Below are 19,893 nucleotides of genomic sequence, written 5' to 3' on the forward strand. Positions count from 1 at the left end.
TAGGGGGCCATCAGAGGGTGACAGCGTGGTGGGTCTAGAGCTGGAAGGAGCTTCAGAAGCTGTAGAGGCCAATCCCACTATTTACAGATGGGGAAACTGAGGTCACACAGCTCACCAGCATCGGAGGTGAGATCGGATCCACACGGACTCCCGAGATGGAAACTCAAGGAAGGGAGGTGTCCTCCTCTCCAGGAGCGATGAGGGAGGGAGCGAGCCTGGGGCCTCCTACGAGCAGGCCACTTGCTTGACCATCCACCAGCCAACGCCGATGGTGGAGGAGCTCATCACCAGCTCGTGGATGTTCGGACTCGGACGAGGTCCTTCTCCTCCTGCCCTGCCTCTGCCTGCTTCACTGGAGCTCTGCCAGACACAGCAAGGAAGAGCAGAGCAGGCGCAGCTTGAACCCGCCTGCTTCGGCCTAATCCATCCCACTTGGAGCTGCTTAATGGACGTGACTGAAGGCAAAGGGACTCTGTCCTCCCCAGGGACGTTCAGGCCGTCCCTGCTGCCTCTGCTGGGCTGCTGAAGCCCCTGTCAGATGTTTAATGTGCAGTTGTGCGGCCGTACCTGACTGCGCCCCCACGGACCGTAGCTGTCCTGGGGACCTTCTTGGCAGTGAGAGTGAACTGGCGGGCCCTTTCCTTCTCCGGTGGATCCTTTTGTCAGGCCATCGGAAATTAAGTGACTTGCCCAAGGTCACAAAGCCAGGAAGCTTCTGAGGTTAGATTTGAACTCGGGTCTTCCAGACGCCAGCCGTGCGCGCTATCCACTGACTCACCGAGCTTTCTCTTTGTCCGTTTGGTACCATCTCTCTTTCCAGACTTATTCTGCATTTCTCCTGCACTCCATAATCCAGCCAGATTAAGGACCAGCTCCTCTCCCGCTCCACACCCGACAGCCCTTCTCTTCCTGTCCCTTAGACTCCCTGCCTTCTCTCTGTCCGCTCCTACCTTCCCCTACCAAGCCTTTCCGCTCTCCCCCAGCGGTTGGTGTTGCTCTCCCTTCGGTTACATCTCTGGGTATCTGCAGCTTGGCAGAGTAGATAGGGAATGTTCTTGGAGCCCAGGAGGGCCTGGATTCCAATCTCGCCTGTGGCACATCTGGCCTCCGCACCGTTTCCGTGCTCCGGGCAACCCTCTAGGACTATAAGTTGCAAAAGTTTGGACCCGCATCCGCTGAGGGAGTTTTCTCGCTCGAGAGATCCCCAGATCAGTACGATCGGCAGCCTAGACCTCGTTCCTTTGAGTTTTAGAATTGGTTACTTGTTGTAGAATGGAAACTATTGAGATCAGAAATCGCTTTTAGTTTGTCTTTTATACTGAAGACTGGACACTTACGTAGGCCGTTAGAAGGTGCAGCAGATAGCGTTTTGGACATGGAATGAGGAGCACTTCAATTCAAATCCTGTATCAAACGCCTGCTCTGGGGTGCCAAGGAAATGTCTTACCTCTCTCAGCCTCAGCTTCCTCACTTGTTAAATGGATGGGGTTGGACTCAGTGGCTCAGATACTTGCTAGCTGGGTGACCCTGGGCAAGTCACTTCACCCTGTTGGCCTCAGTTTCCTCATCTGTAAAATGAACTGGAGAAGGAAATGGCCAACCACTCCAGCATCTTTCCCATGAAGACTCCAATAGAGTAAAAGAATCTAGACTTAGACATTAATTAGCTGTGTGATCCTGGGCAAGTCACTTCACCCTGTTGGCCTCAGTTTCCTCATCTGTAAAATAAACTGGAGAAGGAAATGGCCAACCACTCCAGCATCTTTCCCATGAAGACTCCAATAGAGTAAAAGAATCTAGACTTGGACATTAATGAGCTGTGTGACCCTGGGAAAGTCACTTCACCCTGTTGGCCTCAGTTTCCTCATCTGTCAAATGAGCTGGAGAAAGAAATTGGCCAACCACTCCAGCATCTTTCCCATGAAGACTTCAATAGAGTAAAAGAATCTAGACTTAGACATTAATGAGCTGTGTGACCCTGGGAAAGTCACTTCACCCTGTTGGCCTCAGCTTCCTCATCTATCAAATGAGCTGGAGAAAGAAATTGGCCAACCACTCCAGGATCTCTGCCAAGAAAATCCCAAATGGGGTCATGGAGAGTCAGACACGATTGAAAATAACTGGACAACAAAGGACTCAGTGACTTCTAAGGTTCTTTCTAGTAATCTGTGAGGATTTGTATAATAGCGTAACGTACTATAACATGACATACAATAATCGTGCTCGAGAGAGATAATATTTGTAAAGTGCCCACCACCGTGCCTGGCACAGAGCAGGCGGTCCAGGAATGTGCCTGGTAGGTAAATGCTTGGCGAACAGTTGTTTACTCCCCTCCACGAGAGCAAGCATTTGTACAGGGCTTTGAAATCTGCCAAGCGCTTTGCAATCTTAGCTTGTTTGATCCTGGTCACAACCTCAAGAGGTGGGTGCTAGTATGATCACCATTCTACAATTGGGAAAACTGAAGCAGACAGAGGAATTGACTTGTCCAGGATCACACAGCTAGTAGGTATCCGAAGCAGAATTTGAACTCGGGGCTTCCTGCTTCCAAGTGGGACATTCTATCTACTATGTCACCTAAGCTTCATCAACCCTAACTGAATGGAACAGAAGGGGGGAGCAGTTTGGGCAGGCGTCCCTTGCCTCTTACCTATGGATTTAGATACAATTGGGGGATTATTGGCAAGGGTCCTGTGATTATGCCGCAGTACTACAAAGTCAGCCTGGCTTGTTACAACTCCTGCGATGTGCTGGAGGCAACCACCAGTGTGGACCTGGGCGCTCTCTGCTGGGGTCTCTCCACCCCACCTCAGGGTTATCAACTCCTTGCAAGATTCCCTGCCTTGCAAATAACACGGACAAGTTATGAATGAGACTGTTGGACTTCCCCAAGCCAAGTCTTGGACAGAGATTTTGGCCGGGCTCTTCTCTTTCTGCATGGTGGTTTTATGCATGTAATTCCCTCCTGTGTGTGGGAAAGAATCTTTTATTACATTTTTTTTTTGCATTTTCCACTGCCAAGATTAATACTCACAAAGAACCCCATGCCTCAAAGTGATATCTTAAGCTGAGTTAACCTTTGGGAGGAGGCGGGAGGAAGCTGGACTATTTTCTCCTTTCTAGACTATCATTGTTTTCATGACAAAAAAGTAAGTGTTAGACATTTAAATTTGGTGAATTAAAATTTTTTGAATATTTTCCAATGAATAAAATCATCAAAAATATTAATTTTCTCTTCCTCTAAATGAAAAAGGAGAAAAATAGCACTCTTGTAACAAATTTGTATAATCAAGCAAAAAAAAATTTCTGTGCTGGTTGTGGCCATACATACATTTTATTCTATGCCTTGAGTTCATCAGCTCTCTGTCAGGAGATGGTTAATAGTCTTCATCCTTAGTCTAGTGGAGTTGTAATTGATCAGTGTATTGATCAGAATTCCAAAGTCTTTCAAAGTTATTTATTATAATATTGTTGTACCGGTATACTTTTCTCCTGGCCCTCCTCAATTTACAGTGCATCAGTTCATATAAATCTTCCCAAGTTTATCTGAAATCTTCTCTTTTATCATTTGTTATATAACAATCATTTCCATTACATCTCTAATTGATGGGCATCTACTTAATTTTAAGCGATAGAATTCCTTTTTCCTCCCTCCCTCCTTCCCTTCCTTAATCTCTTCCTCCTTCCTCTTTCACTTCCTTCCTTCCTTCCTTCCTTTCCATTGGGTTAAGCCTCTTACCCAGCATCACAGAGCCAGGAAGTATCTGAGGCTAGATTTGAATCCATGTCTTCCTGATTCCAAGCCTGGCTGTCTATCCATTGAGCCACCTAGCTGCCCCAATAGAATGATTTCTTCACTTTGACACTAATCACCAGCCACCTTTCCCTTGGCACCCAACTGGGGAATGAGTGTAGGGGAAGGAAATTCAGACAGGACACACAGATAAGCAGTTCCTGCCTAGACTGGCTTTTTAAGGACTCAAAGGAGCATAATTCATGGATTCCCAAAGAACATGGACCTTTGTGAATCCCCTACAATTCAGGAAGGAGGACTGGGGAGCCCAGCCCCAAAGATACCTCTGGTCAGGTCACTGGGTCTCTTGGTCTGCTCTCTCAGGATAGTCTTTGTTCACTCCCAGAGCGGGCGTAGAGGAGCGTCTGCTGATGGTACTCCAGCTGTTGCACTCCAAAATATCCAGGTAGATGTTGTTTTAGGCAGAAGCAAAATAGGCACCCTCCTCAGTCCCGCTTGGGAGGCAGTAGGGGCTAGTGGAAAAACCATTCTCGTTGTACCAGTAATTCTGGCTCTGCCCCTTATTACCCTTAGTTGGGGCAAATCACTTAATTGAATTCAAGATCACACATTTTGTGAAAAGAAGCTGCCAAGCCCAAGACTGAAATGAAGCACCTCCTGACCTCAAGGAGCACCTTCTGCCCCAAGGGAAGAGGGGCACAATACATGCCTGAGAAAGTCAATATAGATGATGAAAAAGTAGTTCAGGAGTGAAGGAAGGCAAACTCTGGACTCTGAACTTCCTTGTCAGCCCATATCCTACACACTCTGATCTCCAACCCAGGAGTTGGAGGTACTTTTACTCTGCTGCAGAACGTGCCCATCTGCCCCTTCTCCCATTACAATTATTACAATTCAGAAAGGGAAACCCCAAGCAACCCATTCTCAGGCATTTATTGTTCTCACATAATTGTGTTCTCCCATCATCTGTTATCACCCATCGCACTACTGTTCTCGTGTCCCTTGCCTCCTCTTCAGGGTTTTCTAGGCAACTGCAGCTTTTAGGATGCCACAATCAGAGTAGGCTTTGTAGAAAAGGAACCATAGTTGCATCATCTGCTGATGGAGGGGTTGAGGAGTGGTCCTAAAGCATACTCTGTGTAACCCCTGGACAAGTCTCTGGGAGTCTGCTTTTTCAGCTTTAAAATGAAGGGAATGGTGCAGAGCAGAGGTGCCAAGCTCAAACAGAAACAGATGCATTTAACATAGAAAACCACAAATTAACATCATCTAGGTTGTATTATATTTTAATTTATTTTTCTTAAACATTTCCAATTACATTTAAATCTGGTTAAATCTGCACTCATTTTGAAGATTAAAGCTTACATGTAGCTTTATTCTTTTTGTCTTGATGTTTCCAATTATATTTCATTTTTTCCCAGTTATATGTAAAAACTATTTTAAACATTTTTTTAAATTTGAACATCCAGATTATCTCTGTCCCTCCTTTCCTTCCTTCATCCCTCACAGCAAGCAGTGAGGTTGTACCTGAGGCTGCACTCATTTTGGGGGCACCTTGAGTTTGACACGTCTGCTATAGATGATCTTTAGGGTCCCTCCCAACCATATTCCGCTCAGTAGAGAGGGAGTAGACTACAGAGGAGGAAACCTGCATTTGGTGATGTTTGTTTTGCTTAACTGTCTATGGAAGAAGGTTGGGGGTTCTTTAGAGGTAACAATGATGTTAACCCTAACAATGAAGAGCTTACACTAGATGTTATCAAAGGTCCTTGCAAAGCTGTTCCCTTGCTTTTCATGTCACCGGTTAGAAAGGGGAAATGAACAGTGACCCCTACCTCAGGACGTGCCATTGTCCGCTTGGTTTGAGCATCTTTCAACAATTCTGGAGCCCAAAGAAGGATCTTTCTGGCAAACTATCCACATCAACTCGGAGATAAGGAGAAAGCTTCATATCTGCAGAACTGTTTAATAAAAGGGAAAACAAACGAGAAGAAAAAGCCAAACATCCCTCGCCTCCCTGTGCCTGCCTGGCCAGTGGAGATGCTCAGAGCCAGAATTTATTAGCGTCTGCTTTCAAGCTGTTCAGAGGAGAATGAGTAAACATCTTTGCCTCCTTTCCATCTCCCCTCCCTGCTGCCCCAAATACCAACTGGAATGAATTTTCTCTAAAGAGAGACAAATGTGGCTGGTAAATCACCCCTCCTCCAGGCAGGAAAACCGACTTCAAAAAGGGAAACAAGCTGCACTTAATTCCCATCATTAACTTGCTTCAAAAGTGTGATCCACTCTGAGCCAGGCACTGGACTAGCTGTTGGAGCTCCTGAGGCAGAAGCAGGGGGTGGGGATCTTGGCACTGATGTGACCCTGGCCAGACCACAGGGAAGCAGGGAGGTGATGGGCAGAAGAGAGGAGTTCCCCCGAGACCCTGATTTGGGACCTTATGAACAGTTAGGGGCAGGGCAGGGCAGGGCAGGGCACATCCCCTAGTGAAGGGGAGGGATTCAGTTCATCCTGGCAGGACTTGTAATGAAGTCTGGGTGCGTCCTCCTGGTCCACAAGGCGACAAGTACTCTTTGCAGCACTTTTGCAGCCAGAGTACGCTCGTGGACCATAAGAGACCGAACTTTTAACTCATTTCAGACACTGTGATTTTATTTGCGACCTCTGTCTTTTACAGCCATCCTCATAAGAATCATATTCCTAAGATAATGAACATTTCTATGGTGCTTTATGTAGATTATCTTTCTTGAGCCTCACTGCAGCTCTGGGAGGTAGGCACTATTATCATCTCCATCTTATAGAAAGCTGAATTACGGAGGATTTTATTTTATTTTTTAGTTACAGAGGATTTAACTTGCTCTGGATCACACAGCTAGTAAGTAGCCGAGGCCAGATTTGAACTCGGGGAGATGTGTCTTCCTGACCCCAGTCCCAGTACTTTGGCTGCTCTACCACTCAGCTCCTTCTCCCTCATGACAGACAAAACTTTGGGGGCTTCTTCATTTAAATCCTCCATCCATCCATCCACCAATCCGCCTGTTAATGTGCATTTATTAAGTGGTGGAAGGTACCATCGTTTTCTCTGTCACCCAAGTCACTACGTAGGTGTCATCCTTGACTCGTCCCTCTCCCTAATGACCTGTTATGATGAAAATTATCTCAAGAGACTGATTTGAGGGTAAGAAGAGAAGTTTATTGATTAATTACATCAGATTGATTAGTCAGGCCTGCAGTGTAACTGATAAAGTGACTGAGGTCTCCATGGCTCCCTCCTGACTAGGGATGGCCTGAGCTGGGTCAGGTGGCCTAATGAATTGATTTTTAGGGTGCAGCTGGGTGGCTAAGTGGATTGAGAGCCAGGCTCGGAGATGGGAGATCCTGGGTTCAAATATGACCTCAGATACGTCTTAACTGTGTGATCCTGGACAAGTCACTTGACCCCCATTGCCTAGCCCTTACTGCTCTTCTGCCTTGGAATCAATACACAGTATTGATTCTAAGACAGAAATTAAGAGTTTTAAAAATAAATAAATAAAATGAAATAAATAGATTTGTAGGAGCTCGGTATTCAGCCTCTCCCTTAAACATCCCAAGACATCTTCAGTTGGTGATAGCTAATTAAGAGATGGTCCATCAACCTATCCACCCCTCTCCATCCCCACTGGTAGGTAGGTCAAGTATGCAGAAAAAGAACCTTTGTTCCCTTCATTTATTAACCAAATTCTGTTTGAAAGGGAGACCTTTGGGGGGATTCCCAGAGACCAAGAAAATGTAAAAAGCAACCACCTGGATAGTATCTCTGTCCCTGTTTCTAGACCCAGGAACACACAGCAATTCTCCTTAATATATGGGGATTAACGTAACATCTGCAATTACATTCTCACAGACCCACATCAATCAGTTGCCTAGCCCTGACAGTGTTCCCTTTGGATCATCTCTCTATCCACTCCTCTCCTGCTTCTCCCAGCCTGGTCGGGATCCTCATCACCTCATGCCCAGGCTTTTGCAGTAGGCTGCTGGGCAGGCACTTGCTTCAATGCTCTCCCCAACTCCAGTCTATCTTTCCCTCAGCTATCAAGTGGGCACAGTCGGTGCTTGTTCAGCAAACTCCAGCAGCTCTTCATAACCTGGTCCCTTCCTGCCTTGCCCGTCTTCTTTGATTTTGCTTCCTGCTCTAATCCATTGACACTGGCCTCCTTGCTATTCTTCCCACAGCATAGATCCCCCTGTACATTTTCATGAGTGGTCCCCAAGCCTGGGATGCTCTCCCTCTTCTCAGGCTTCCTTCAAGTCCCAGTTAAAGTCTTCCCTTCTGCAAGAAGTGTTCTGGATGCCTCTTTAGTCCTAGTGCCTTCCCTCTGTGGATTGTCTCCCCTTTATCCCATCTGTACCTCGTCTGTATAGAATTATTTGTATGTTGTCTCCTCTGTTAGACTGTGAGCTCTTTGAGGTCAGGGATCATCTTTTGTCTTTCTTTGTATCCCCAGACTTTAGCACAATGCCTGACATGGAGCAGGTGTCCTGACACATTCTATTCCCTTCCTGTAGAGAACTGTAGCTCTCAGGTAGCCAGCCAACAGATTAAAAGACTTTGATAGATTAATGCCCTTTGGGGTGGCTGAATAACAGTGGAGAGAGAGCTGGCCTTAGTCTCCAAGCCCAGGATTCAAGACCTGCCTCAGAACCATTCTGTTTGGGTAATCCAGGATCTCCCTTAAAGCAGCCTCAGATAGCTGGTCCTGTCATATCGTGTTGTGACAGGAAGTGGGGTCTGATGTATAAAGAGGAGACCTCACAGCTGGGGAGACAGGTCGGAGCCTGCCTATGACCCATACTAGCTTTGTGACCCTGGGTGGGTCACTTAACCATGCAGTGCCCCCAGACAATTCTCTGAGAGGGGCAGAGCAGGTGCTCAGCTGTGTTGTTGGTAGAGAGAATTTCCTCATTGGGAATTCCACACATTTAATTCATTTTGGGTTTTAGTACCCAAAGACTCCCAGAACCTTTTCAGATAAACTGTGTAGCTATACCTCTTTCATCTTGAACTCAAGGAAAAAGATGAGTTTATCCAAATTAAATCAGTCAAATTAGCCGCTCTTTATTGGGGACTGATTTTGTGCAAAGCACCAACTCTGGAGTCAGGAAGGCCGGAGTCCAAATTTGGCCAAATGACACTTCCTTGCTGTGTGACCTGGGACAAGTCACTTAACTCCCATTTGTCTCAGTTTCCTTATCTGTAAAATGAGATCCTAATAGCACCTACCTTCCAGGGTTGTTGTGAAGATCAAAGGGGATAATAATTGTAAAGTTCTTAGCATAGGGCCTGGAACATAAGTACTAGACAAAACTGTTAGCAATTATCACTATTATTCTCATTAAATATTTATTGACTGACTCTCCTCGAGACTTTAGGGTACAGTATGAGTAGCAGTTAGCCTCGGCTTGGAGAGAAAGGACCCCAGCAGATTTCTAAATGGGAAAAGCATTAAAAAGGATGAGCTTCTTGCTATTAAATTTCACTTTAGTTCTTCAGTGGAGGCAGGATCTAATTCATTAATGTGGCTCCTTGGCCCATTGATGAAGACCATAACCCACTGGCATCTTCTCGTCCTATGTGTTTCTTGTCTGCAGTATCTCATAACTCTTCTCTAAATAATCTAGCCAATGCGAGGCATTCCCATTGGTTTTTCCCCATTCCGTACCCTCAGCCCATTTGCTCAGTGTCCCATTTTCCAATCACACATTTCTCTTATGGCAGACCTCATGCCATTTCTTTACGCAGATCACCATTGGCTATTCACCAGCACCTGCAGATTGCTATAACTCGTGTCTTGGCCATCTTTGGTGAACCTGCAGTTCTGATTCTTTGGAGTCTGATAGGTCATCACTGAGAATGTGTCACTTTAAAAAAATTATTGCTCTCTTTTGTTTTTACATTGCCACCATTTCCTAAGTCATTCCCCTCATAAGAGAGTAAAATATTTATCTGTTTAGTCAGCCCTTCCCTTCGGTCATAATATCAGTTCTTGATCAGAAGTTCTAAGTCAGAAGGACTAGGAAGTCAGGGTTAGTGTCTTACCCAAGGTCACACAGTGACAAAGTGAGGCCAACTCTTCCTGACTCCAGACCCGGAGTTCTATCCATTATGCTACCTCCCTACTCAAAATAGTTTATTAAAAAAAAAACCAAACACTTCAGGAAAACTCATCAAAATGTCAACTGAGTCAGATAATATATGCACTACTCCCCAGCTGTAGCACCTCCCCCCCATCTTCAGACAAGTGGGGATGGTGAATTTTTTCATCTCTTGTCTTTGGCCAAGTGTGGTCAGTATAAATCCTAGGAGTCACTTACGTCTGTTTCATTGCTCTTTCCATTTATGTTGTTATAGTCGCTGTGTATGCATATTGTTTTCCCCTTTCTTCTACATCACTCAGCCTTCTCTGAATTTTTCATATCCATTGTTTCTTGTGAATTACTGCTAGCTTCAAAGATGGTCAGGCAAGTCTGGAAGCAGCTTGGGATCGTATCTGTAGGGGTGGCTGGAGCACTCCTTCTATAAAGTGAGATTAATGACAACTTCTGGGCATGATTAGAAACTAGGCTAGAAATCTAGAAACTAGGCTGATTTCCCTGGTTTTATGCTGGCCACTTTTGGCACTGTACCAAGGGTACATGTAAGGACAAGTGATGGGGCATCCCTCATGGCTTCTGCCAGAGAAAGACTCAACCAAGCACACAAAGAAATCCCCAGCATAATCTCCATTTAGGAGAGAGTTCTCATTCCCCAGCCAGTCTAAGCAGCCAGAAATTTGGCTGGGGAACAAGACGCTTTTTTCCATATGTCGAGTCCCACTGGTCTCCTTTTGTTCTTTTCCATGGATCCAGTGCAAAAGAAACAGGAGACTTTGAGGTGAAAGCAAAGACTGTTGTAAGCCCTCCTCTTTCCCCTTCTTTCTCAAAATTGCTACAGTGTGGTCCTCAGATTACATGACACATGGTCTAGAAATGTCTAGGAAGTGGCGGTGTTGACCACAACATGGAGAATCTAGCTTTTCTCATTCATTAATTTTGGGACCAGCCCTCCTGGAACATCACACCTCTCCTCTCTCTGGAGGGAGTCAGGAAGAGCCAGTGAAGTCAGTGGGCTCGCCTTTCCTGACCTCATCCTCCCAGTTGCTACATCTTGTGCTAGTCATGTCAATACAGAGTTTTGGAGATTCTTAAAGATCCTGACAAGGTTTTTCATCAATAGGGACCCCTGCTCTCCAATATATATATGGGTCAACTCATTTGCTCTCCCCCTTCGTCCGCTCTTGAGGTGATCCCATCAAAGCTTATAACTCAGCAGGCTTGGTCGTGCCCAGAGTGAGGGCAAGATGAATGTGACCTTAGTCCAGCAGGAGTTTCTCAGCTTAGCTTCTCCTGGGAAAACTAGGCAGGGAAAGGGGGAGGCAAGAGAGGTGATGGTTTAAAGGAGAGCGACTCCCGTGGGGAGATCTGCCCATCCCTGTTGGCTCCCCTTCATCAAAGAGTCTCAGCAGTATCTGGACAAATAATGGGCCACATCTCTTCCTCTCAGGGTCAGCCTGGTGGCCCTGCAAATTGGTACCAGACCTTGTCATCTCTGTTCTGAGTAAAATTACCCTTTTGCATTAACTTGGGCACTTTTGGATTCAATGGACCAGTGAAAATTCCTGCACAACTTTCTAGGCACACGTGAATGTTTCCACCATTCAGAGATGTGTGACTGGGCAGTGAATCCCTTACCTTATGAAATCTAATGAGAAAGGATGAGAATGTAGGAGGGGGTAATTGTATCCGTTTCTCCTTTATTTTTTTTCCTTTTAAACCTCCCTAAGAAATGTAGCAGACTTGGAGTAACTGCTAACATATGTGAAATTCCTGTAAGAGGAGACTGGTGCCATTATAGTCTTATTCTCTGACACTGTTTTTTCTTTCTTTCTTTCTCTTCTTTTTTCTGGAGGGGGTCGATTGAATCTTGACTCCAGACACGAAACCACGTCTTCTCAAAAAGCACCAGGGTGGTGGGGGGCTAATAAGCTTGACGTGGATTTTGTTGAAACATGTAAGACAGGAGAGTCAGACAGTGCCCATAATTACAAGTTTCTTTAAGTCCATTTTCATTGTGCCTTTCCACATCTGGATAATTAGCAGAGCATTACATCCTCCTAAGAATATTTTTACAAGTACAATATGCTGTTAACATGATTTCTATTATTATTAGGCCATTCCAGACATCATATAGTAAGTGTCTCACAACGATAGCAAAACACAGAGATGAAACTCATTCTTTAGAATATGGAGCTTCGAGTAAGAGGGACGGAGACCCAGGAGAGCCTGAAATAAAGCCCTGGTCTTTGGGATGCTTTTCCCAATGCTGGAGCTGTCTGATATACTTTGAAACTATGTTATTTCCTGTCATAGCTGAGATCAGTATCAGCAAACTCTTTGAGATTAGACATTGTTTTCCTTTTTTCTTCATCTTCTTCCTCATATCCCTATGCCTAGAAAGAGGGTCTGGCACAGAGGTTCTTAATAAATATTAATCTCTGACCAATTGATTGAGGAGGAATCATTCATTGGGATCTTTTTGTTAGTCATAGGCTAGAACTTGGGATGGATAAATCATTTACCTAATCAAATTCCTCAGCCAAATGGTGCTTTAGAAATCAGCATGGTACCATAGAAAGTACATTGGATTTGAACTCAGGATCTGGGTTAAAATCTTACCTCTAACATTTATCATTTGTGTGATCTCAGGCAAGTTAGTTATCTTCTCTGGGCCTCAGTTCCCCTCGAGTGCCTTGGACGGATGACAGCTTCCAGCTCTAGACCCAGGACCCTGTGATTGTCGATCTGGTTTCTAGTCTGTCACACTTCTCAACATCTCCTTGACGATGGCTTTGATGCTGTTGCCGGCACTTAGGAACACAAAGCCTCATCAGATGGTTGATGTTAAGTCACTAAGTTCATGGTTTTCCCCGGACAGCTGCTGGCCATATTTATGGAGTTCCAATAATTCATTAGTGAAAGCATAAGGAGAACTCATCTGGATTCACGGTTGTGATTTAAGGGAAACTTTGGTTTGGTGTGTTTTTACAGAACATAGTTTGAAGTCAGGCTCCCACTCCTACCCCTGGCCAAATGACAAGAGAATATTACTCATTTATTCAGCAATTGTTAAATGCCTTCTGCATGCCAACCTACTTTTGAATGCTTTTTATCACCATAAAGATAGTCTAAGTATTATTATCCCCATTTTCCAGATGAAGAAACTAAGGATTTGAGAAAGGAGGTGACTTACCCAGGGTCACACATTAGTAAATATCAGAGACAGAATTTGATCCCAGATTGTGTGATTCCAAATCCAGCACCCAGTGACAGAAAGTTGAAGACTTTATAGAGTAGTAGTGCTAAAATGGATACTTAAAAATATTTAATTCTATCACATATTTTGGTTTTAGTCTTCTTTATTTTCAGATGCATCCCTCATCCTTTTGGGGTACACCCAGTGACAAATCTCTGTAATAAAGGGTAAAAAAAGAGGGGAAAGAGGCATTTAGCAAAGTGGAAGAGGCCATCACTTGAGTCTGTCTGTGCATGCACTGCTCCATCCTCATGGCCCTCCACTTCTATACGACAAAGGGAGAAGTAGAGTTTCTCATCTCTTCTCTGGGGCCAGGATTGGCCATTGGATAAAGTGAATATAGACATCTTGTCCAATTTTTATCAGCCTACCATCATCTCAGCCCACCCAGCTTAATGAAAAGCAGTGATGGAGAATTTTCCACATTAGAAGAGAGTATGAAAAATGTATGGTGACTTGGAGGGGAAGGTGAAAGTAATTAAGGAAAATTATATTTTATATATGTAATAAAATTAATTAAGGAAAGGTAATTACTATTAAAAAGCAATTGCATTGGTAAATGTTGACATAACAATATGATAATAACACATTTCTAGAGCCCTTTAAGGTTTAAAAATCACTGGGTGAACTCTTGATGAGTCATCTTTCTGACCATGGGTGTGATAATAGAGGGGAACATTACATTTTAGCTGTTTCCCACCATTAGCTTTTCCCTTCTAGTTTGTTCCTGACTGGTTGGCTTAAGTGGTGGTGTGGTTCAGTTATTTTTCAGTGGTGTCCAATTTCTCAAGACCCCTTTTTAGGAGTTCTCTTGGCAGAGAAACTGGAATGATTTGCCAATTCCTTTTCCAGCTCATTTTACAGATGAGAAAACTGAGGCAAATGAGGGTCAGTGATTTGTCCAGGGTCACACAACTAGTGAGTATCTGAGACAGGATTTGAACTCGTGAAGATGAGTCTTCTTGACTCCAGGCCTGCCACTGTATCCACAGGGTCATTTAGCTGCCTTCGTTTATATTGGGCTGAGAAGCCCAATATTTGATCTGTATGTGAATCATTTAACTTTACTCCTTCTCCTCTTCTCCCTCTCCAGTCCTGGCCAGGGCTTGTGCTGTATTGTATTTCTGCTATCTGAGAAGAGGAGATCTCGCTAAATTGGAAAGGCTCATTGCCATGTTGATGATAGGGATCAGGCCCTTTGGTTTTATTGGGAACTCCTAGATGAGCAAACTCCCTCTATTAATTCAGGTTGGTACCTTCTTGTTTTAGAGTTGACTGGAGCATTGAATGATTAAGTGACTTGCCCAGTGTGACCCAGCCAATATTTATTAGAGGCAAGACTTGAACTCAATTCTAAGATTATATATGTTGCAAAAGAAGGTACCAAACTGCATTGAGTAGAGGGAATCTCCTCACCTAAGAAATCTATTTAACCAGTGAAATCACAGATCTTTTTGCTGTCCTTATCTATTAATTGACTGACACTGGGATTTTCTTGATAAGAAAATTTCTATCAGAATTTTTGGAGTTTAATGGAGAAAAGTTCATTTGAGACAAGAATCAGTGATTGGTTTTATATTGTCTAGTTCTGGAAAGAATTCTGAATGTTCATTCTTTTTTCAGACATTTTTATGGAAGCTTGAATTGGTATCTAACACTGCTCTGGGTATTTATTTTTCATGAACACAAAAAGGAGGCATCATGGGGGCAATGGAAAGTGCCCTTAATTTGGAATTGTGTATACGAGTCAGCTCAGATTTTTCCCCTAAGTTCCCTTGGGCATATCACTAATATCCCAAGGCCTCATTTCCCTTCATCTGTTAAATGAATGCTGCTCTAAATGATCCCTGGGCTTCCTTCCACTTTGAAATCTATAATTTTATGATAATCGACCAGCAGACATTTTGTAAATCTCCACTCTATACTGCGCCAGATGCTAAAGAAACAAAGGCAAAAAAGAAGCCATGGTTCCTGCCCTCACTGTGGTCCTTTCTTGATAGAACTTCTTATGAGAAGTTTAAAACAATAGATGCTCAATTGACGATATGGAAAAGAAAGTTAATCTTCCATTGTTATTTCAATTCTCTGTGCCACCAGTAATATGGATATCATCTGTTGTGCTCCATTTCACTGTCTGCATTTCTAAATATACCTTCCATTGTAACTCCCATTCTCTTTAGTCTTATGCAGGGAAATATGTGCCTGCCATTGCCCATTACATCCATATCCTCAATCCCACGGCCAAGGTCAAGATCAACTTGAAAGGTGTTGCTATTGGCGATGGCTTCTCTGATCCAGAAACTGTAAGTTTTGCCTTTCCTCCACCCCCCTCCACCCTTTTTATTGTGCCCTCAATAAGAAGAGAAATCGTCTTTAATTAGATGGAATGTTTTCCTGAAGTTACAGTGCTAACTTGATAAAAGGAATTACTATTCCCCAGTTGACTTTCTAATGCTTTTATACCTTTAATTTTTGCCAAATGTTTCACGGCAACAAGCTGTTGGAGTAAATGTGTGTGAGTGGGTGTATGTGTGTGTGTGTGAAAGAGAGAGAGACAGAGAGACAAACAGAGAGACAGAGGGACACAGAGAGACAGAGGAAGAGATAGAAAGACAGAGAGAAACAGAGACACACAGAGAGAGAAAGAGAGAGAGAGATTTAAGTTGTAATCCTTGATTGACATTGCCAATTGATCTAGTGTTAAAGAAAAATTATTTCACCCAATGCCATCCTAACACCTCCCTTTGTTTTTCTGTTGTGTTGTCTGCCTGCTGCATCAGATCATAGGAGGCTACGCGGGATTCCTATACCACATCGGCTTGTTAGATGAGAAGCAGAAAAAATACTTCCAGAAACAATGTGCTGAGACCATCAAGCACATCAAGGAGAAGAAGTGGAGGGAGGCCTTTGAAGTATGTACCGAAGGGTTCTGATCTGTGCCTCAATAATCCAAACCAGCTGAGCTGAGTAGGGGTCAGAGAGAAGCAAAGGGAGTGGGGGTATCAGGCCTTTCTCGTTAAAGATATTGCCCGTAATGCCGAGGAGGGAATGGGCAAAGAGGAAATCCCAATGAACACAAGCTCTGTCCACATGCCTCTGAAGTTGCTCTAGCTCTGCCTCATGATCTGTGAGTGCCTTGGAAGGGTTTATACCATGAGATCTTTGCTGAATAAGCCTTTTTGATTCTCTCTTTTAAAAAAAAACAAAACCCTTACCTTCCATCTTAGAATCAATATTGAGTATCAGTTCCAAGGCAGAAGAATGGGCTCCACAATGGGGATTAAGGGAATTGCCCAGGACTACACAAGTAGGAGGTGTCTGAAATCACATTTGAACCCAGGACCGCCTGTCTCTAGGCTGGCTCTCAAGCCACTGAGTCTCCTTGCTGCTCCTGTTTGGACTCCTCTTATTGCTTTGTATGTCCTGGAAGGTTTAACCTATCACATGGAAATCAGGAACTGGATGCATCTAGTCTGATTTATGCATTAAAACACCAGATCTGCAAACAAGGATCCAGCCCTCAGTAGGATGCTGGTCAGTAAAAAATGTCCCGTGTCTCCAGTGTCATTCAGCAAGATGGTTAAAATGTGGCAGCAACCATGAACCTGGTACAGAGATTTGTAGCCACGCTTGCTCATGCTTACCTTTTAAAATGATATTTAAGACATCAGATGAAGTTTTAAACTCTGCAAATGACTTTTTGGGACTGATTTATAGTCAAGAAAGAAGTATTATGGTCATATGATTATTAGTATATGGTAATATTTAATTAACTATTAATAATAGCAATATTTCTAAAGTTTATAATAAACTATAGAATATATTATAAATAATAAAATTAATAAGAAAATATTTTTTAAAAATCAAAAATCTGAAAAAAATCAGTTATGTTGTAATTGCTCCCTTTAGGTTATGCTTCCTATAATCCAATCCAGTCCTATATAGCAAGCATTTATTAAGCACCTACTGGATGTAAGTACTGAGTACTGAGGATCTAAGGATAGGATTAAAAAATAGCTCTCTGCCCCCAAGAAGCTTCCATTCTACTTGGGCAAGAAGGGAGGCCACAACCTGTAAACAGATAAATGTATGATCATTTGGAGATCCTCTTACACTGAACACATTAACATTATTTAGTGAGTATAGGAATTGTTGTGGAGTCCCCTTGGAAAGAGTGGTTTTCTGTCCTTCTCTGCCTAATGGGATTGGTCTCTTTGGACCTGATGGCTAAAATTCACAGTATTCTTAGCATGGCACAAATGCCATATTTTAGTGGATCGTCTCCATTAAGACCCAAGTAGCTGATGCCAGATGCCTTGGGTGGCACAGATTTATAGCAGTGAAATCTGAAACTCTAAAGCCCATTGATGATCACATTTCAAAGAAGCTTGAGTAAAACTGAGGTCACCAAGGAATGTCGGTGAGGTTCTTGACCACTGAACACTGGGACGAGAAGAATATAGCCCTTCCTTCCTGTTAGAAGATCATTTATGTCCATAAAGTTACTAATGTGATTTTGTTGTGTGGCTCATAGAAACAGAGGAGGGAGATGCCCTGAGAGTGGGAGCCCATCATCTTATAGACTGAGTCCTTTCTGGCTTGAGATGCTCCAGGAGAGACACAAGGACTTGTGGGTGAATGTCAGTCTATGAACAAAGAAATGTTATTTAGTACAAAGGTGGAAAAATGGGGGCAAAAATTGAATTTTGAGTCAGAAGGTCTGGATTCCAATCCTGGCTTGGCCCCTTACCACCTGGGTGACCTTGTAGAAGTGCTTTATCTTCTCTGGGCACCATTTTCTCATTTTCATTAGACGGCCCCTCTGGCTCTTTCTGCCTCCAGAATTGTGGGGCCGAGATCTCCTAAACGAGGTGGTCGGATGAGAGGACTTTGAGGGCCCATTTTCATTCTAAATGCAGAATCCTGGGAAGCCCAGCTTTGCGTGACATTAAACATGTCAGCAAATAAGATATCCGGCCTGTTCCAAGAAACGTTTAAGGAAGCTTCAGTAATATTAAAAACAAGAGGCTGTTTGTTGGAGGGGATGCGGAAAAATGGGGACATGAATACACTGTTGGTGGAACTGTGATCTGATGTGGCTATTTTGGAAAGCAGTCTGGACTTGTGCCCAAAGAATTAGAAAGCTGTATAGTCTAAGAGCCGGCAGTGCCACTGTGGAGTCTGTATCCCAAGGTGATCAGGGAAACAGGAAAAGAACCCATACGTTCTAAGGTGCTGATGGCAGCTCTTTGTGGTGGCGAGGAACTGGAAACTGGAGGGATGGCCGCCCATCCATCGGGGAGTGGCTGAACAAGTTGCAGTATATGATTGTGACGGAAAATGCTTGGGCTATAAAAAATGATGAGCAGGTTAATTCCAAAGAAACATGGAAGACCCGCAAGAAATATGAAAAGTGAGGCTGGTAGAACCAAGAGAACATTAGCTACAGCCTCAGAAGTGATGGTGGAAGAGAAGAAACTGATAAAGAGAAACATGGTGGGGGAGATAAGTTCTGGCTGCCCCCCAAGGTTTAAGGAAAGTAGGGAAACAGGGCCGTACACACTGGGCCATTGCTTTTCCTCCTATTGTATCTATGGAATAAGCAGCATTCCTTCAGAATACCTTGATTCAGGGGGCAGCTGGGTGGCTCAGTGGATTGAGAGTCAGACCCAGAGGCAGAAGGTCTTGGGTTCAAATGTAGCCTCAGACACTTCCCAGCTGTATGACCCTGGGCAAGTCATTTAACCTCCATTGCCTAGCCCTGACAACTCTTCTGCCTTGGAACCAATACACAGTAGTGACTCCAAGATGGAAGGTGAGGATTTTGAAAAAATAAAAAAGACTACATTGATTCCCCCAGAGACTTGTTTTAGACTTCTTTTGGCATTGAGTCAATGGCAGAAGACTGATGGATCTGGCATGGCCTCGGTGGACATGGACCACTGGTGGCACTGGGTGCGAGTAGAGCAGTATCTCCTTTAACTTAGAGCTTTTGAGGGAAGTTCAGTGATTTGCCCAAGCCACATATCAGTGTGGGAGGCTTTGACCTTAGACTCCCATCCATAATGACACATGCATATGACTAGTTTGTCCCTCTGTCTTTTGGGGTGAACGCCTGCATCGGGACATTGCCTGTGCATGTCAGTGATTTTCCTCTTCTCTCTCGCCTAGGTTTTTGACAGCTTGCTGAATGGCGACTTAACGAGTTCTCCTTCATACTTCCAGAATTCAACAGGATGTTCTAATTATTTTAACTTTTTACAGTGCCAGGTAAGGACTTCCTTCGTTATTAAAGCTATAAATAGTAATTTTGCTCATTTAGACTTTTTAACAAAGATAGTTTATTGGAAAGTGTGCTGGATTTTGAATCAGGAGAGACCTACCTGGGTTTGCATCCCACCTCTTACACTTACTGCCTCTCCAGGTAATTATGTCTTTGAATGAACTCACAGTCCAGCCAGACTGGCCTTCTTGCCCTTCGCAAAGGCCACTGCAGCACTCAACACTAAAGCTTTGCATCAGTGGTCTCTTTCTCATTCTGACCTATTAGAATCCCTCTCTTTCTTCCAAGCTCAGCTCAGATATCACCTTCAATATAAAGCCTTTCTTCATTGCTTCCTCCTCCCAGCTGTAGCTCTCTGATAGGAAGTGACTTAAAAAGTGAGTTTCCTCATTTGGGAATTTCCTGTATCAGTGAAATCACAGGCACCTTCTTATCCTTGTGTGCAGAGCAAGGGGAGAAGGAATT

At 43.9% G+C, this 19,893-nt stretch overlaps 1 protein-coding gene across 1 annotated transcript in view; it reads left to right on the plus strand.

Annotated features, from left to right (window-relative positions):
- CPVL (carboxypeptidase vitellogenic like) overlaps window positions 1-19,893 on the plus strand; it is a 134,947-nt gene that overhangs the window by 66,415 nt on the left and 48,639 nt on the right. The window contains exons 8-10 of the mRNA XM_007505266.2: window positions 15,326-15,448; window positions 15,926-16,057; window positions 19,317-19,415. Coding sequence (XP_007505328.2) covers window positions 15,326-15,448; window positions 15,926-16,057; window positions 19,317-19,415 — 354 coding nt within the window. The remainder of the gene's footprint in view (window positions 1-15,325; window positions 15,449-15,925; window positions 16,058-19,316; window positions 19,416-19,893) is intronic.

The sequence above is a fragment of the Monodelphis domestica genome, chromosome 5 (genome assembly GCF_027887165.1).
Source record: "Monodelphis domestica isolate mMonDom1 chromosome 5, mMonDom1.pri, whole genome shotgun sequence".
Lineage (NCBI taxonomy): Eukaryota > Metazoa > Chordata > Mammalia > Didelphimorphia > Didelphidae > Monodelphis > Monodelphis domestica.